The sequence below is a fragment of the Mirounga angustirostris genome, unplaced genomic scaffold (genome assembly GCF_029215605.1).
Source record: "Mirounga angustirostris isolate CCGP_5_RB_7025 unplaced genomic scaffold, mMirAng1.0.hap1 SCAF_10, whole genome shotgun sequence".
Taxonomy (NCBI): Eukaryota; Metazoa; Chordata; class Mammalia; order Carnivora; family Phocidae; genus Mirounga; species Mirounga angustirostris.
Genome location: NW_026991718.1, coordinates 110165782 through 110182115, shown reverse-complemented (window position 1 = coordinate 110182115; position 16334 = coordinate 110165782). Strand labels below are relative to the sequence as shown.

At 52.0% G+C, this 16334-nt stretch overlaps 1 protein-coding gene across 1 annotated transcript; it reads right to left on the bottom strand.

Annotated features, from left to right (window-relative positions):
* Nucleotides 1-923: 923 nt before the first annotated feature.
* PDYN (prodynorphin) lies at nt 924-16102 on the bottom strand. Its single transcript, XM_045883831.2, has 3 exons — nt 15146-16102; nt 4352-4499; nt 924-3035 (listed from the first exon to the last, which is right to left on the bottom strand). The coding sequence occupies exons 2-3, from the start codon at nt 4478-4480 to the stop codon at nt 2394-2396; spliced, it is 771 nt and encodes a 256-aa protein (XP_045739787.1). The 5' UTR covers nt 4481-4499; nt 15146-16102; the 3' UTR covers nt 924-2393.
* Nucleotides 16103-16334: the final 232 nt, after the last annotated feature.

Sequence of the window (16334 nt, the reverse complement as noted above, 5' to 3'; positions counted from 1 at the left end):
TAGGTAGTTGGAGGAGATAATCCCAACCTTAGGCTCCTTCCAACTTGATGATCCTATGAACAGCAAGAATAGAATATCCCTCAAGGAAGATTTCCTGAACACCCTGGGGATATTCCTCCCCTACCCCTATTATCCATTATTACTAAATCCTAGTTGTTCCTTTCACAATAATTACCACTATTTTAAATTTCATTTATATTTAATTTTACATTCATTACATTTTTATTTTTTAAATTTAATTTTTAATTTTAGATTTATATTTTTGTTTACTTGTCTGCCCACCCATAGACTGTAAGTTCCATAAGAGCTGAGACCTTGTCCATTTTATTCTCCTGTACCTCCAGCACCTAGAAAAAGACCTACCACACAGTAGGCTTTCAATGAATTCTTTCTTGAATGAAGGAAAGAAGGAAGGAGACCGAACTCCCTGGCCCTGTGTTTTCTATAAAGTCACTCAGAAAACCAGTGGCCAAATGGGACCCACGAGGTCTGGAGCTACTGAGACTCTTCCACACCAGCCCTATGTAAAGATATCTCCTCGATGCCATTTAATAAAGCATGTCATTTTAGTAAAGGACATTATGCCACGCACTCTCTAGAGAGTTCACCTTTGTCTAGGAACAGTTGTCCCTCTTGCCTTAGTAATCCAGCATAGGAGACGGTCCCTGGGAGTCAGGGGGTCTTTCTTTTACAGGAGAGGAAACTAAGGCTCAGAGAGGCAAATAACTTACCCAACATCACACAGATCTCAAATTTAGGGTGAAGGCATTCTCAAGTCTGTGCTTTCTGTTATCCTACACTTAGTTTTCTGACATGAATATGTGGGTGTGTGTCTGTGTGTGTGTGTCTGTGTGTGTATTTTTCATTCCCCAGCACTCTTTTCTGCAAATGGTCTTTCCATGCTCTGGAGACTGAGGCGCACACATACACACCCCGAGTCATCACCATCTTTCTTTTATTTATTGCACTGGAGGAGTAGGAAATAACATAGGCCTGCTAAAGAATAAGCAAATTCTGGGTAAATTGCATAAGTGGGATTTTTTAAAAGCACACGAAGTTAACCCTACAACAATCCATACATTTCAGAACATCATGAGGGACCTGGGGGTTGTGCATGAAGAGGTATGCTCAGTAGCATCTTATACAAATTAACTGAACTCAAGACCCTTTCCTCTCCTATCCAGCCCAGCCTCCTGGACCCACAGACCAAACCATAGTGCCTGGGGATGAGCGAGCAAGAGCAACAGAGAGAGAAGACTTTGATTGAAACCAAGACATTGGGAGGTCTCTGCCTCTGATTCTGGGTTATTTGAATCAAGAGAATTCATTTGGCCTCAAGCACTTAATCACTTCATGCCTCTTTCTGGTTTTATTCTGAGAAATCAAGAGGAAAGAATCATCACAGGGGTTGAAGAAGGCCTTTTTGTCTTTCTAGCTGTTGCTTCTGGATTCCCTTACCCAATGCCCAATGCATATGTTTGGCCAGATGGCTAAGACTCTTGGCGGCCAATTCAGCTGCTCAAGAACATGGTTGTGCTTAACCTCATCAACTTGACTCAGCTTCAGTTCATCCTGGGGTAGGAGTGCTGCTGATCTGTTTAATTAGTTTAATGAGGGCGGAAGGAACTGGTCCACATTTTTAGTTTGCTGCACAGAGCAAATTGGTTTGTCTTGCTCCCTTCCTGATCATTTCAGTATTCAGTGGGAGAACTGCTCTCATTACCATTTTGGAAGGGGTTTTCATGCCCTTCCTCTCACGTGAGGAGTTGGGTGCTATCCAAGGTACCAACATGAACTGGAGTCCAGGAACTCGGTTCCTCGAGAAGTGAGTTTCTAAACGATGAGAACACAGAGAACACAACTGAACACGTGCCCACTGGAGGACTGAACGCTCTAGTGTAGAACTTCCTGCTCCAATAAAATGCAGCATTTGAGTGTTTTACCTAAAGCATGGTCTCCGAAGTGGGGAGCACAAGGAGGTCCTTTAAGGTTTGGGATAAAGTGTTAGGATTTCTATTTGTTTCTTTATCTTGTTTTGCTATTTATCTAGAGGGATGAAGAACAAGTCAGTCTGGATTCCTGGAACTGGGGAGTCACATTAATGGGGGGGAGGGGTTAATAGCAAAAGCTGCTGTTGGCAGTAGTTTCAATGTTCTAGAGTTGGGACCAAGCACTGAGCCTACTGGAGAGGGGAACCTCCATCCTTCCTCCTTGCTGACTCCAGACAAACACTGCACCCCAGGCAGAAAAGAGGCAGGCTGGGTTTGGATGTTTTGCAGACCTGGCTGAACTAAGCATGGGTTCAGGGGATGTAAGGTAGGATGGATGAGGGCACTCTAATCTGGAAGGGTGTCAGGGGGAGCTCCTGACTCAACTCCACGATGGGGAGGGGTTTACCCATCAAGAAGCTCTCCAGAGTAGGCATTGGGGTCTTCCTGAGACCGAGTCACCACCTTGAACTGGCGCCGGAGAAAACCTCCATAGCGCTTCTGGTTGTCCCATTTGAGCTTGGGACGGATGCGCCTCAAGAAGCCACCGTAGCGTTTGTACAGGTCCTCGTGGCCCGCCCTACCTCCGTCCCCATCCCCCTCCCCAGCCACTTCTGAGCTTCTCTTGGGGTATTTACGCAAGAAGCCCCCATAGCGTTTGACCTGCTCCTTGGTGTCCTCCTCATTGGAATCCAATGCCCCAGCCTCCAGGGCATCATCATTCAGCTGGGTGTCCCCCATCAGCTCAGACTCCCCTCCCTCACCCAATCTGCCAGAGAAACCCCAGAGCTTCTCCGCCAGGCTCCTGCTCAGGGCATTCTCCTCTGTCGGAGTGCTGAGGAGAAATCTGTTTTCCTCAAGCTCCTTCGGGAAGGGCCCAGAGCGCTTGGCCAGCTCACTATAGGGTTCCTCCAAAGCGGCCTTGGTCTCCAAGTCTTCTTTGCCATTGAGCCCGAAGGTGAAGGGGGTGAAAAAGGACAGAAGGCCTTGGCATGTCTCCCACTCCTCAGCCGGTAGCAGAGCGGACTGGCATTGCAGGGAACAAATCTGCAAACCCCCCCAAAGACCAGAGTGGTAACATCACCCCCGTTGGACCATCAAGCGCCATGCACTCCCCTGCCCCAGATAGTCCCTGTTCCCATGTCAGAAAATCAAAAGTAGCTGCCATTACTAAGCCCCAGGCTTCCCACTTCAATGCTCCCAGGGGTGCATGAAGGTAGGGGACTGTGCACCTGTGTGTAAGAGGAGGAAAGAGACATGGAGAGGTGGAACAACTTTCCCAGGGAAACGCGGCTACGAAACGCAATGCCAACATCCCAGGTAAGATCTTCCTGGAGTTCTCTGTGGTGTTCTCACTCATCCTCTGAGCTCCTGACTCCAGAGGGAGTATTTGGTTCTCCCCACCTTTCCCAAGTGTGAAGGATATTCTTGCCATGTGATAGAGAGACACGGAAGCCATGCAGGCTGGTGGAGAGAACACATGTGAGGGGTCTGAGGACTCATCAAACCCGGGGGACAAAAGTATCTCCTTCATAGGAGTGCTGGGGGAATTTGAATGTGAACATGATGATGGTCATGAGGATAGCAGTGACAACACTGGACAATTCTGGAACTTGGACCCAGGCAGGCTAATGCCACAAGCCCTGGTGCTTAACCTCTGTGCTCCCCTGTGATCATGTGCCTCTCGCTGAAGAGCGACTAGAACTGTGTGTTGAGGACTTTGCATTGTTATCTCATAGAATCACGCCCATTTTGCAGGTGTGGAAACTGAAGAGGCGGAGTTCCGGGGTCTCGGAGTGAGAAAGCGGCAGTGCTCCATCCACCACACCCTTGGGACCTTTACTCTCACCTGTCTGCCATCAAGGAAGAGACACGTGGGGGAGTTTGATTCAAAGCAAAGCCAACAAGGCCAGGCCAAGAGACACTAAGACCCAGGAGAAGGGTCAAGGCTTGGATCCTGTCCACCAGATCCTGGCATTTGGTGGTGGTGGAAAGATCTCCTTCCATGGGAATGACTAGACTGGGAGGCGCCCAGCAGCCTGGTGGTAAGAAGCCCTGGAAAGTTACCAAAAGGCTATCCACTCCCAAAGCCAGCACTGCCTCCTTAATGACCCTCCTTGTTGCCAGGCATCAGGCTCCCTGGAGACCTGAGTGTCTTTCCCAGAACGGAGCAAGCCGGTGGTGGTGGTGGTGGTGAGGTCCGAGGTGGGGATGGAGGTGGGAACCTGCGCCGGCCGACTCAAGGGCAGGATCTATCTGGCACAGGTAGGACGAGTCTACAGGACAGACACACAGTGGCCCAGACTCCGCACAGATGGCCCCTTCCACACACAGGCCCAGGACCTGGGCATCCTAAAACCTACCAGAGGGTCGACGGGCTTGGGCCCGTCCTGGGTCTTCACAGCACACAAGGAGCACCGGGACAGGCAGTCCGCCATGGCGGAGGGGAACACGAGGAGGTAGGCGGCCAGCACCAGCTCCTGCCAGGCCATGCTGTCTCTGCTCTTCCCGCTGGGGAGGGAGGAAGAGAAGAGGATGAATCTGTGAGCGCCTACTCTGTGTCAGTGTCCTGGGCCATCTCGCCAACCCCTGCGGAAATACTGCAAGGCCAATGTTCTCATTCCCATTTCACAGTCAGGAAAATAGAGGCCCCAGGAGGCTCAGTGGGTGCCCAAGGCCAGGGGTCAAGGAAGGGAATTGACGTGCTGAGTACCTGCCACATGCCAGCAACTTTTCCCCGAGCTCACATTCATCTGCGTAATAGCTCCGGAGGTGGGCTCTGCTATTTTTATCAGATAGGTGGGGAAGTTGAGGCTCAAAGAGGGCAAGTGATTGCCCGCACAGCTAGGCAGTGGACAAGCCAGGACTTGACCTGGGTCCGTCAGCCTTCAAAACCCACTTTGCCCATCCCCCAAGCCAGAAGACACTCAGCATCTGCTTTCCTGGATTCTTTGAGGCCCCATCACCTGCCTTTGTCCCCAGGCCTCAGCTTGTACCCAGACCAGTCCTTTCTGCCTTGTAAGTTCTCTGGAATTTGCCTTTTTCACCCCAGCATTCTACTTGCCATGGCCATCGTTCTACCTTCTCCGAGCTGGCCTCCCTGCCTCCAGTTCCTTCTTGGAACCCTCCTGCCCACCCTAAAATGTCCCGCTCAGCATGACAATTCTGCGTTCACATCTGTTAGGCTGGGTCAGGCCTGGCCCCTTTTCTAAATGACAGGAACACCCTCAGTCTCATCCCTACACCCTAACACTTGGTCCCAACCATATCCGGCTACTTGCAATTCCCCTAATAAATGTATCAGGCCCTGTCCCATCTCTAGGACTAGGCTTATGCTGTTCCGTCTGCTGGAAAACCCCTCCTCTCCTCTTCTGTTACCTGCTAATTTAGGCCCTACATTTGATATCACTTCCTCCAGGCAGCTTTCCCTGATCTCCGAGGCTGGAGAGGATGCTCCTCCTTTGCATTCACCCTGAAACTTGTGCTTCCTCCATCAAAATATTCCACTATTTGCTAATTATCTGAGTCTTCAGGCTTTGGCTCCATGAAGGCAGGAGCTGTGTCTTGTTTTCATCTCTCTCTGTGTTCCTCAAACCTGCAAGCTTGCTCCTACCCCAGGGTCTTTGCACTTTCCATCCCCCGCTCTGCAGTACTCTTAGCCCGATCTTCACAGGGCTTGCTCCTTCTTGTAATTAGATGAAGGCAATGTCAAATCACCAGGGAGCCATCTGCTGCCCCCTGCATTTAATGCCGCTTCCTGGTCCCTCTCCTGTCACGCTGCTTTGTTGGAACCAGAGCGCTCACCATCTCATAGGATCCTATGGATTTGGTGTCTGTTTGCTATTGTTCTTGGCGAGCATCGTCGCCCCCACTGGAGTGTTAGCTCCTTCAGGACACGGGCGCTACCTGTCATGGGCTGTGTCCCTGACCCGCCCATAGCAGGCACATGCAGTAAATGCTAGGCATGGGAGTTCATGCTTCACAAATAGTCTGTTAAAAGCTCTTCCTCTCATAATTAACTCTTATAAACCAAATATCAAGACTCAACGCCATTCAAAAGGGGGCACAGGACCTTTCTCCCAACTGGAAATGGGGAATTCCCCTGAGACACCCCACGCAGGGCGGGAGGCTCCAGGCTCTTCCCAGCCTCGTCTTTGCAGCCGGACGCCTGTCACACTGCTCACAAGGATGCTGTCCCTCCTCCAAGTCTCCTGCGCCTGCCTTTGCAGCAAACTGCCCTTGTTTGCTCAGGGGATTTAGAGGATACCTCCCATGGCCCCAGAGTCCCACGTTGTAGCCCAGAGACGGGTCTCCCCCTCGGGGCACACAGTCCTCTCCCCCCCAGCCCAAGTACACCTAGTAAGATCCCAGCCAGCATTTACGGAGCCCTCCTGTGCTCCAGGCCTTGAACTGAGCCCCTAGGCCCATCATCCCATCTACTCCTCCCCAGTGAGGTGGGCACTTCCGGTTCAGTGAATTGCCCAAGCTGGGGTGCAAGGCTGTTCTGCTTGACTCCCCACACTTGTGCCCTTAATGATTACAATTTCCAGAGCAACTTTGATTCATTACCAGCTGAACCCTCTGTGAGACCCAGAGGACCCATTGTCTAGGGCCTTCGACTTGTATATTGTCCTCAATCCACCCACCAACTATGGGAGGTTCGTATCACCATCCCCACTTTATAGATGAGAACACTGGTGCTCAGAGAGGCTTGGCAGATCTCCTGAGGTCACACAGCGATTGAAGGAGAGAACCCGGGCCTCTCTCGAGGCTGGGCAAGTTCTGCTCCCCAAAGAAGGGAGGCTCAGAGAAGAAAACCCAGGAAAGTGGACGTGGGTCCATCCCACCTCTCTTGCCCACCCTGGACATTCTCTCATGCTCTACCAGCTGCTGGGCGGCTTTGGGCTCCAGAAGAGTGAGCTATACGTCTTATATGCAGACACAAAGCAGCGAGCTCCTGTTTTCTCCTTTATCAGCGATGGCGATGTCGGGGCTGGCCCCTTAGGAGATCGGCAGTGATTTACCTGCTGGGGAGGAGCCTACACTACACATCTCCTGGCCCCCAGGCTTCCCACACAGCGCAGCTGCCAAGGTAGGAGGCCCGATTTGAGATCCTTTTTGTCCCAGGCAAAAATAACGTCAGCAGCCTTTCCTTTCATCCACTAACTTTATATTTAATAATAATCCTAGCTGATCAGATGGATATTAAGTACTCATGACGTTCTGAGCGATTCTCATGAATGAACTCATTTCTACTCATCATGACTCTCTGGGGGGGGGGGTACTATTGTCATGCCCACTTTACAGATTGGGAAACTGAGTTAAGATGCTTGACAAGATTCTAGAGCGAGTAAGAGGCGAAAGCAGGGATTTGCATCCGGGGGGTCTGCCTCGAGCCCACCTTCTTAACCAGGGGGTACTGGCCAGGCTCCCCCTTTCCCCCTCCCACCCCCACCCCCACCCCCAGGCTCCAGCTTCTCCCTTCCTCGCTCCCTCCCTCCCAAGCAGCCTCCTCCTGGCTCCAGAGCAGCCTCCAATCTTCCCAGTCTGACTGCACCCCTGCCCTGCATCCCAGCTCTCCACTGCCCTTGAGAGGAAGCTTGCCTCTTCCCCAGATGCTCATGGGCTTTCCCACCAAGCGGAGCTGACGCTGACTAGTGCTCACTGCGTGCCAGGCCCTTCTGAGACCCATCTGCGTCTTAACCCATCTGCCTCCTAACAACCCCATAAAACTGGGACTAATATACTTTCCATTTTATAGGTGGGGAAATGGAAGCACAGAGTTTATGTCATCTGTCTAAGGGATCCCAGCAAATGCACAGCACCCAGCCTGGCTGTGAGCTTTGTCTGATGTGGGCCTGACCACACCACCTGCAATTCCAACATGAATGCCCCATGTGCCCCATCTTCCAAGCTTCACCCAAGGGTTTCCCTCTGCCTGGAACACCTCTGTCACCCCACCCATCCACTCCCATCTCCCTCTGACCTGGCTAACTCTGACTTGTTCTTCAAAACTCAGCCTCAGTTGCCTCCTCCAGGAAGTCTGCCTGGATTAGGCCCCTCCTCAGAGCTCCCACAGTCACCTAGGCTGGCTCTATCACATAACTGCTTCTTGTTTTCTGAGTTCCCTGACCAGGGGGGACTTCAACTCCGCAAGTGAAAGTCGCTACGGTGAGGGTGTGTGGTGCGTGTGAGGATAACAAAGAGGCCAGGGTGGATAAGGGGCCATGAGGCAGGAGACTGGGCTAGAAAAGCAGAGAGATGAGCTGTGGGCAGATAGTGAGGAATGTGCATTTCACTCTAATGCTATGGGAAGACTAAGGCCGTCTGAGGACTGATGAATGAACGGATGCGTGAACGGTGTGCCCAGCACAGCACACAGGGCTCCAATGTGAACAATAGCTCCACCCAGGTTTGTTGAGTGAATACACAGGCCACCCCTGGATGTCTGGGAAGCCTAGTTTGAATTTTTCTGGATCACAGCTCCGTGCCCCCAGAGAAACCTCACAGGGACTGCAGTTGTCTAAAACCAACACTGCTAAAGGAAATTCAGCTAATGTTTTGGAAACCAGGGAGCCAGGGGAGGGGAGGGAAGAGGAGGTAAAAGAGGGCGGACAGGAAGGGGAAGGGAGCCAGAAGGAGGGATGAGGGGGTGGGGAAAGGCAGAAGAAGGAACCAGGTCACATGATGAATATTAGGGGCTTTATTCTGAGGCTTTGATTCTTTCCCTGACTTGCTCAAGGCGTGACCAGAGCTGTGGTTCCTTGGCCCTGGGAAGGGCTGAGTCCCTGTCTCCCAGCAAAGCCCCTCCCACCCCATCTCCCCCCCACAGGCACCCCCACGCCCCGCTGTCATAGCCTTGGCTCCCTGGGCCTCAGTGGGTTTCCCAGGAAGAGCTGGGGAGGGAGGTTAATGGCATGGGGAGCAAGCAGAGGGCTGCCTAGGGAGGATTAGGGCAGTGATAGGGGTCAGGCAGGGTCAGGCAGGGCTGAGGCCTCTGGCTTCCTCCTCCCCAGCCTGCAGCCCTCTCCCTGCACAAGGCAAACATCCAGATGCTGCAGACTGGCCGCCTGACTTGCACAGGGATTTTTTTTTTTAATTCTGTTGCCACCATTTTTAAATTGGGACATTTTTACATTTCAAAATCTTAATTTGCAGCTTATCTTTAAAAAAAATCAGAAGTTCTGGAGACATCGGGCCTGCATTGTAATATGGCAACAGTCACCCAAGGGACATGTGCAGCCTGGTCACCACTGTCCCCACCCAGTGGTTTCCCTCACGTCTGCTGCTGAGCATCTGATAGACACTTGACTCTGCGGCCCCTGCATTGCCTACTCCAACAACTTGGAGAAGCAGCGTGGGGTCAGAGAGGAGAGGGGTGCCTCCAATTCCTTCCTGACCCAGAAGCAGGGTCACCAAGTGCTTAGTTATGCGGATTCAAATCCCGACCCACCCCTTAGCCCCAGTCTGGGAAATTTACTTAACTTTGCTGTGTCTCCGCCTCCTTGGCTACATAATAGGGCTAATAATAATGCATCAGGGGGTGAGTGTAGGAATTAAGTAAGAGATCATGCACAGGGCACCCGGCAAGGTACCTGGCACATAGTAGGTGCTTTAAATAGTGGAGTATGCAGGCTCCATGCAACTTTTAGGCTATAGGAGGTGCGAAAAGAAGAAGGCAAAAAGGAGTGATAACAAAGGCCTGGAACACAGTTGAAACTCCAAAAAACAAGTTGTTGAATGAATGAACGGCCACATGCGGAGGGCCTACTGTGTGCCAGGTGGGACTGCGTGCTCCGTATGCATGGTCGCATTGGTCCAATAACAGCCACCACAGCTCAAGAGCCTACTAGGTGCCAGGCTGTGCATTCCCACTTTACACACATGACTCTAATTCCTCACCACAACCCGGGGGTGAATGTCTTTATACCCTTTGTACAGAGGAGAAGACTGAGGCTGGGGAAGGCGAAGTCGCTTGCCCCAGTTGGCTTGGCTTGTAAATGGGAGTTAGGCTTCTGACCAGATCTCTTTGGGTTAAAAGCTGACTCTAATAATGACACATCAGCCCTGAGATTTTCACCACGCAATCCTATTTCCTGCCTATTGTAGGATAAACAATTATTGTGCCATGCCAGATGGGTCCTTTCACCTTTGCTCGGGGGATTTTCTTGAAGTCGTACATCAGAAATAGCCCTGCCAGCTCATCAACTCCGATCCAGAAAGAGCTAAGAAGACACGGCACTTGGATGCTCATGGGCTGAGAAGTGGAAGCAAGCCCACTTGGGGGGCAGAAGGGCAGCGTCAGGTGCACAGACCCCAGTGGAGAGCATGCCTTGTCCCCCAGGGAAGGAGGGGCCCCCTTCACGGACTGGGTGGGCCAGGGGCCCTCCCCACAGCCCCTCCCAAAGAAAAACTCTCTTTACTTGCAGGTCTCTGAAGGACTCCTCAGCCACTGCCTCGTGGGCTTTGTGACAGCCCAAGGAGGGAAGCAGGGGCTGGTGAGGAGGAGGGGTGATTCTCCCCTAATGGGCAAGGAAATTTTGGACCCACCAGCCTCCATGATCAGGTGATCCAACCCTTTCTACTCCATCTCGTTCTCTCTATGCACACATCCTATTGTTTCTGTATCTCTGGAGAACCCTGAGATCGTCTCCAACACCCCTCCCCATCCCATCTGCTTACTATCGTAAGCGGAGGGTTGAGACAGGGACTGGAAGCCCAGGTGCCCCAAAATATTGACTAGTTGGTCTTTCATGGACCAAGTTTGCCGATCCCTGCTTTCATTTAATCTTATCACTGTTTTTCTAATTCAGATTATTCTCACCGTTTTGAAGCTTTCTTGGGAAAAATCGGAGGGGAGTCGCTCCCCTCCCCGAGCCTCGGCTTCTAACTTCTTGTCCATGAGGGGGCTGTATCACCCCCTGCCCTGCGCCAGGGCTGCCCCAGCGACACAGAAGTCCCCTCTCCCACCCAGGCCCCAGAGTTCCTGGAGAGGGAAGGGACTGCCTGCCTGCCCTCTCATCTCCTCTCGGTGATATTTCTATATTGTAGTCAGAGGGCTCAGAGGATTAAAAAGCCAGCATGGAATAATAATGGCTTGATTTAACATTGCAATTATCTCTCCCAGCACTTTATCGCATATGATTATCCCTATTTGATAGCAGAGGAAACGGGAAAAGGTAGGAATGAAGTCACTTGTTTAAGGTCACATCATGAGTCAGGAAGGAAGTGGAGACCGAGCTGGGACCTCCCACACCCAGGCGGTGACTCGAACTGAGGAGATGGCGTTTCAGTGACCCTCCAACCACCTGCCCCATGGCGGCTGAGGGGCGTGCCAGGCCCGTGGCCTCCTGTGGCCACTACGGGGGCAGCCACAGGCTTAGGCGGGAAGGGTGAGGACCAAGGGACCAAGGGCAGGCACGGCTGAGCTGGGCTCTCTGAGTCCGTAGCATCCCTGCCTGGCCCAGCTACAGGGCCAAACTCGCTTTCAGCTCCATTACTGCATGTTCGCCCTCAGGAGAATCCAGGAGGCTGGCGCGATGAGCCTCATTTTCCAGATGGGGAAAGAGAGTCCCAGAGAGGCAAGATCACCAGGTCAAGGCCGAGAGGCAAGGACATAGCAGAGGCAGGCTTGAAAGTCAGTCTGCAGCTCCACCCACAAACAGTCCCTGAGGCGTGGGGTCACGTTAAATGTCCTCCCACCAAATTCTCATGTTCCTGGAGATGAGACTGTTTCTGGAGTTTTACCACCACCACCACCCCCACCTGAAAACATATAAAGTTCACCTTTGAGGGTCTTCAGGGGCTGGCAAAGGGAGATCCTGAAAAGTGGAGGAAGATGTTCCTGTGAGGCCTTTAGGGTCATTAACAAAGAATGGATTATCACCTGGGGGGGATGGGGGGCTCGGATCCTGGATGGAAAGTGAACCCACCGTGTAGTCTGGCAAGAATCAAACAAAGCACAGAACATGTGGGATGGGGGCCCACGCACAGGGCCAGCCCTCTCTCCTGGGCCATTTGCTGTTCGAGGACCAGAGTGAAACAGGGCCCTGCACTCCGTGGTCATGGGGGTTATTCACTTTGTTTTTAAAAGAATGATTCTTAAGAGCAGGAGTCACATGAAACCCCCGCCCTTTGTTATTTGACGCAATTAAGGGATGAGGAGAAAGGCAAAGGAAGATGGGTCAGAGAGAGAGGGGGATAGAGATGCAGAAAGAGAGACAGAGACAGAGAGGAAGACAGAGACAGAGAGAAGCACGTGTGCCAAAGAGTAGCAGAGACCCTTGTGCACAGAGAAAGAGATAAAGACACCAGAGAAGCAGAGAGATGGCGCAGAACAGAGAGGGAGAGGTGTAGGACCAGAGGGAGAAGGTACAGGAGGAACAGAGGAGCGGGGGAGGGGAAAGAGGAGGAGGGGAGGGAACAGAACCAGAGCCAGTAGACTTGGATTCAGCGCATTGACCTACTGTGTAATCACAAACACCAGTTCCTCCTCCTGCCAGTGGACCAGGGAGCCAACCGCATAATAACTGCTCACTAAACCCTTCTCAGCTTAAACTAACTGTCCGATGACAGGTCAAAGAGCCAAATGACGGCGGATAAATATGGTGAACAGGCCTGGAGCCTCCCACTCTGGCCAGGGGGACAGCTGGATGGCCTCAGGGAGAAGCCTCCTGAGCCCAAGGCTGTGCCTTGTGGATCTGGGCCATTTACCCTCCTGCCAGAAGCATCAATCTGGACCTGGGCTGGGAGGGAGGGATTAATGAGGCCCAACATCAAAGGACCCAGGACCCCGCTCCATCTCCAGGGCCTGATCCTGGGCTTACTGAGTGTCTCCAGAAATATTTACTGCCCTCCACAATGGCCAGCCCTGTCTCAGTGAAATCATTTTAGCCCTTTGTCCGACGCAGTGAGATTAACCAACATTTATGGGCTGAGATGAGCGAAAACGGTGAGAGAAATCAGCTAGCCAACTGCACCTTCTCAGACACGCGTTGAAATCAAACCAACTATTGATCCCACTTAGAATGATGGAAGACATCTAATAAATACAAAAATTGTACAAGAATGGCCCAAGGAGGTAGGCAGCGGTAGGGGGGCCAGGGAGGATCGATCAGGAAGAGACTTCCTGATCCCGAGGCAATAGATGAAGAAATGGTCTTCTCTTGGTGTGGAGAGGACAGGATTGGGAGGGGAGGGGAGTGCCGGCCCCACAAACTGAAATACCAGATGTATTTCCTGGACGTAAGGCACGGCTCGATGGTGTGGGGGTGATGAAGACTGAGGGGGCAGGGGTCCAACTCTGCTGCTTTGGACAGTGAGAACTTGAACAGGTACTCTAGCATTTATTGAGTACCTACTGAATGCCAGGCAAATTACAGTATCCCATGGGAGTCTCACAATAACCTTTGGAGGTGAATACTATTACTAGTACTGCGTGGATGAGGATATGAACACTCGGCTACTGTCCCCAAATCACACAGCAAATGAGTGGTGAGACCTGGGATTTGAGCCCAGATCTGGGTGATTGTGAGACACACATTTAGACAATATACGGACCATTCCTGGCTCCCAGGAGTTATCTCAAGACCCGAATCCCCGTCCGTTTGCTTTATGATGATGGCAAATTTCTCAAATAGCTCCCGAGCCAGTCCCTTTGCCTGCTCTGCTAAAACATGCCGGGTTCCTTGGGAAGCACGGCGACATCTCACTCCCAGCTGCAAGCGGGGACACAAGATTTGCCTGCCACCCATCACACCTCTAGCTCATCTGGAGCAAAGCAGTGGGCTTGAGATCCCGTCAGCAAACGCAAACCTCCCCCAGGCAGCGCAGCTCACCCTTGGGCTGCTGCAACCGCTCCCCCACGCAGATCTCAGTGCCTGGAGATAAATGACCTGCAAAAATAGAACAAAAGGCAAGGTGGAGTGGGATTGAGGGGAGGAAGAAAGGGGGAAAAGAGAGGGAGATGTGGCGGTGGGAGGGGGAGGCCAGGGGTTGGCATTCTGAAACATTTGCCATGGATCTTGACTGGAACGCCTGTCAAATTAGAAAGACTTGTATATTTTATCAACCCTTGGAAGAAAGATGGTAATGAAGACTTTCAGTCTGTGGGAAGGGAATTGAAATCAGATCCAATAACCTGAAGAGCTTGTTTCCCCTGAGAAGGTTGGAGGCTTAATTAAGGAATGTTTGTAAAGCTTGGAGAGATTCTAGATAAAAGATACCCAGGAAAAAAGTACGAGGTCACAGAATTTACTATTCAACCTCCGTGTCGTCACCAGACTTCCACCCCCCACACCGCCTTTTTTTTTTTTTCCCCCTTTCTCTGAAGCTCACCAGCTTTTTTGCTGGAGTCAAACTTTGGGATTCTATAATACTTTCCTTGAATAAGGATTATCTTTACCAGGGAGCAAATCACTTTCCCATCTGAGCTGCTTCTTCCCTGCCCAACTTGGCTATGATTTACATGAAAGCAACAAGTCCTTTCAAAGTAAAATTGACAAGAAAAATCCTGCTAAGCCTGAGTCTCTCTGCATGCTGTCACTCTTTCCCCATTCCCTCCCACCAAAATAGCCCCAAACTTCATTTCTGTGTAAATTATGTCAAAGGAAACCACTTAAGCCAGCACCCTGTCAGCAATTAAACAGGATCCAAAAAAGAATGAGAAGGCTGAACTTGGTTGTACATTGATGTACATGATACCTGGTAAATGCCAGAGCCCCGAATCTCATTAACGTTCCCCCAGACCTTGTTGTCTAAGTCCGGTGAGAATCAGTGACCTTTAAAACCGCCCTGGGTGGCTAAACTCACTTCTTCCACCCAAGGTATCCCATCTTCACATGGGAACCGTGTATGCCGACTGCTGGGGAAGAAGAAGACCCTGGAGCTAAAACCAAGGGGTGGTCCTCTTGGGGGAGAAGAACCCTTCCACCTATTTAAGCCGGGGCTGCACCGAGGGGGGATTCCGAAGAACTGTCCATCTCACACGGACGGATCTGGCGTTTGTAAACTAGCTTCATAACTGTGACTCTATCTGCTGGATTATCAGACCCAGACCTGAAATCCCCCAGCCCGAGCTCCTACCACCTCCAGGTCCAGAGGACCAGGAAAAACAGATATAATCAAAAGAGAGATTCCCATGCCCCTCCGGATATTACCTGTGCTCTTCTTTGTCCCTGGGCAGCTTCTGGCTGAGCAGATCGGAGGGTGGTGGCAGGTGGCTGGGTCAGGACTCAGGCAGGGGTCTCCCTGACTCTGGCTTGGAAGGAGGTGCCAACGAGGCGGCTGTGAGCATCACCAAAGCCCCTCAGAATGGCAGTTCTGGTGCCTCGCCCCCCCCTTTTATGGACTAGAGCCTCCCCGAGTCGCTCAGCCCTTGCTGAGCACCGGCTGCTGGGAGCCAATGGGGAAGCAGCTCAGAGCAGTCAAAGGAGCAGACCCCCGGGCCCTTCAACTCCAACTCCCTGGGCCCCACACAATAGGCTTCTCTTCGTGACAGGGGATGTGGAGGAGGAAGGCAGCCGTGCAGGGAGGGGGCTGGATCCTGGGTGTAGTGCTGTTTGTCACTTGAAATCCGGCCACTTCAGTCTTTGATGCGTTTCCAGGAGAGTGTCACAGAAAAAAGAGAGAGAGAGAGGTAGGGAAGGACAGAGACAGAAAGAGTTGGAAAAAGAGACACAGAAAGAAAGAGATGGGCAGACAGAGAGATACAGAGACAGATGGAGACACAGAGAGAGAGAGAGTCAGACAGATCTGGAGACAGACAGAGGGAGTCAGACAGATCTGGAGACAGATGGGGACAGAGAGAGAGAAGCAGCGAAACAGAAGATTCAGAGAATCAGAAAGAGAAGGAGACACTGTCAGAGAGATAGTGTGTGACACAGACGAGAAAGAGTTGGAAAAACGGAGAGACGCGGAGTGCCAGAGATGGAGCCACCCAGAGAGACGGGGGAGACGCAGGGAGTCAGAGGAGGAGAGAGAAGGAAACTGGGCAAGAGGACAGGCTCTGAGCCTACAGGGATCTAGAGACAGCGGAAGAAGCAGAGAGCCCCCCGACGAGGGAAGCGACGAGAAGGGGGGCAGCCGGAGTCGGTGCCGTGTGATGTGGCGGGAAGAATGTGCTGGAACACTTCTGTGTGCAGACTTGCCTGCACCCACTGCCGACTCTGGGACATGCCTGGGCTGGTGCCAGGCACAACCAGCCCTGGCAGGAGCTCAGCCCTTCCCCGGCAGCCAGGAGCTGCAGTTTACTTTTCTCTGGTGGCAACACAAAATGAATACCATGAAATCCCCCTCAAAACATGGGCTCCGATGTGCCTTTGCCTGCATCCTGGGTGGGGGGGCATC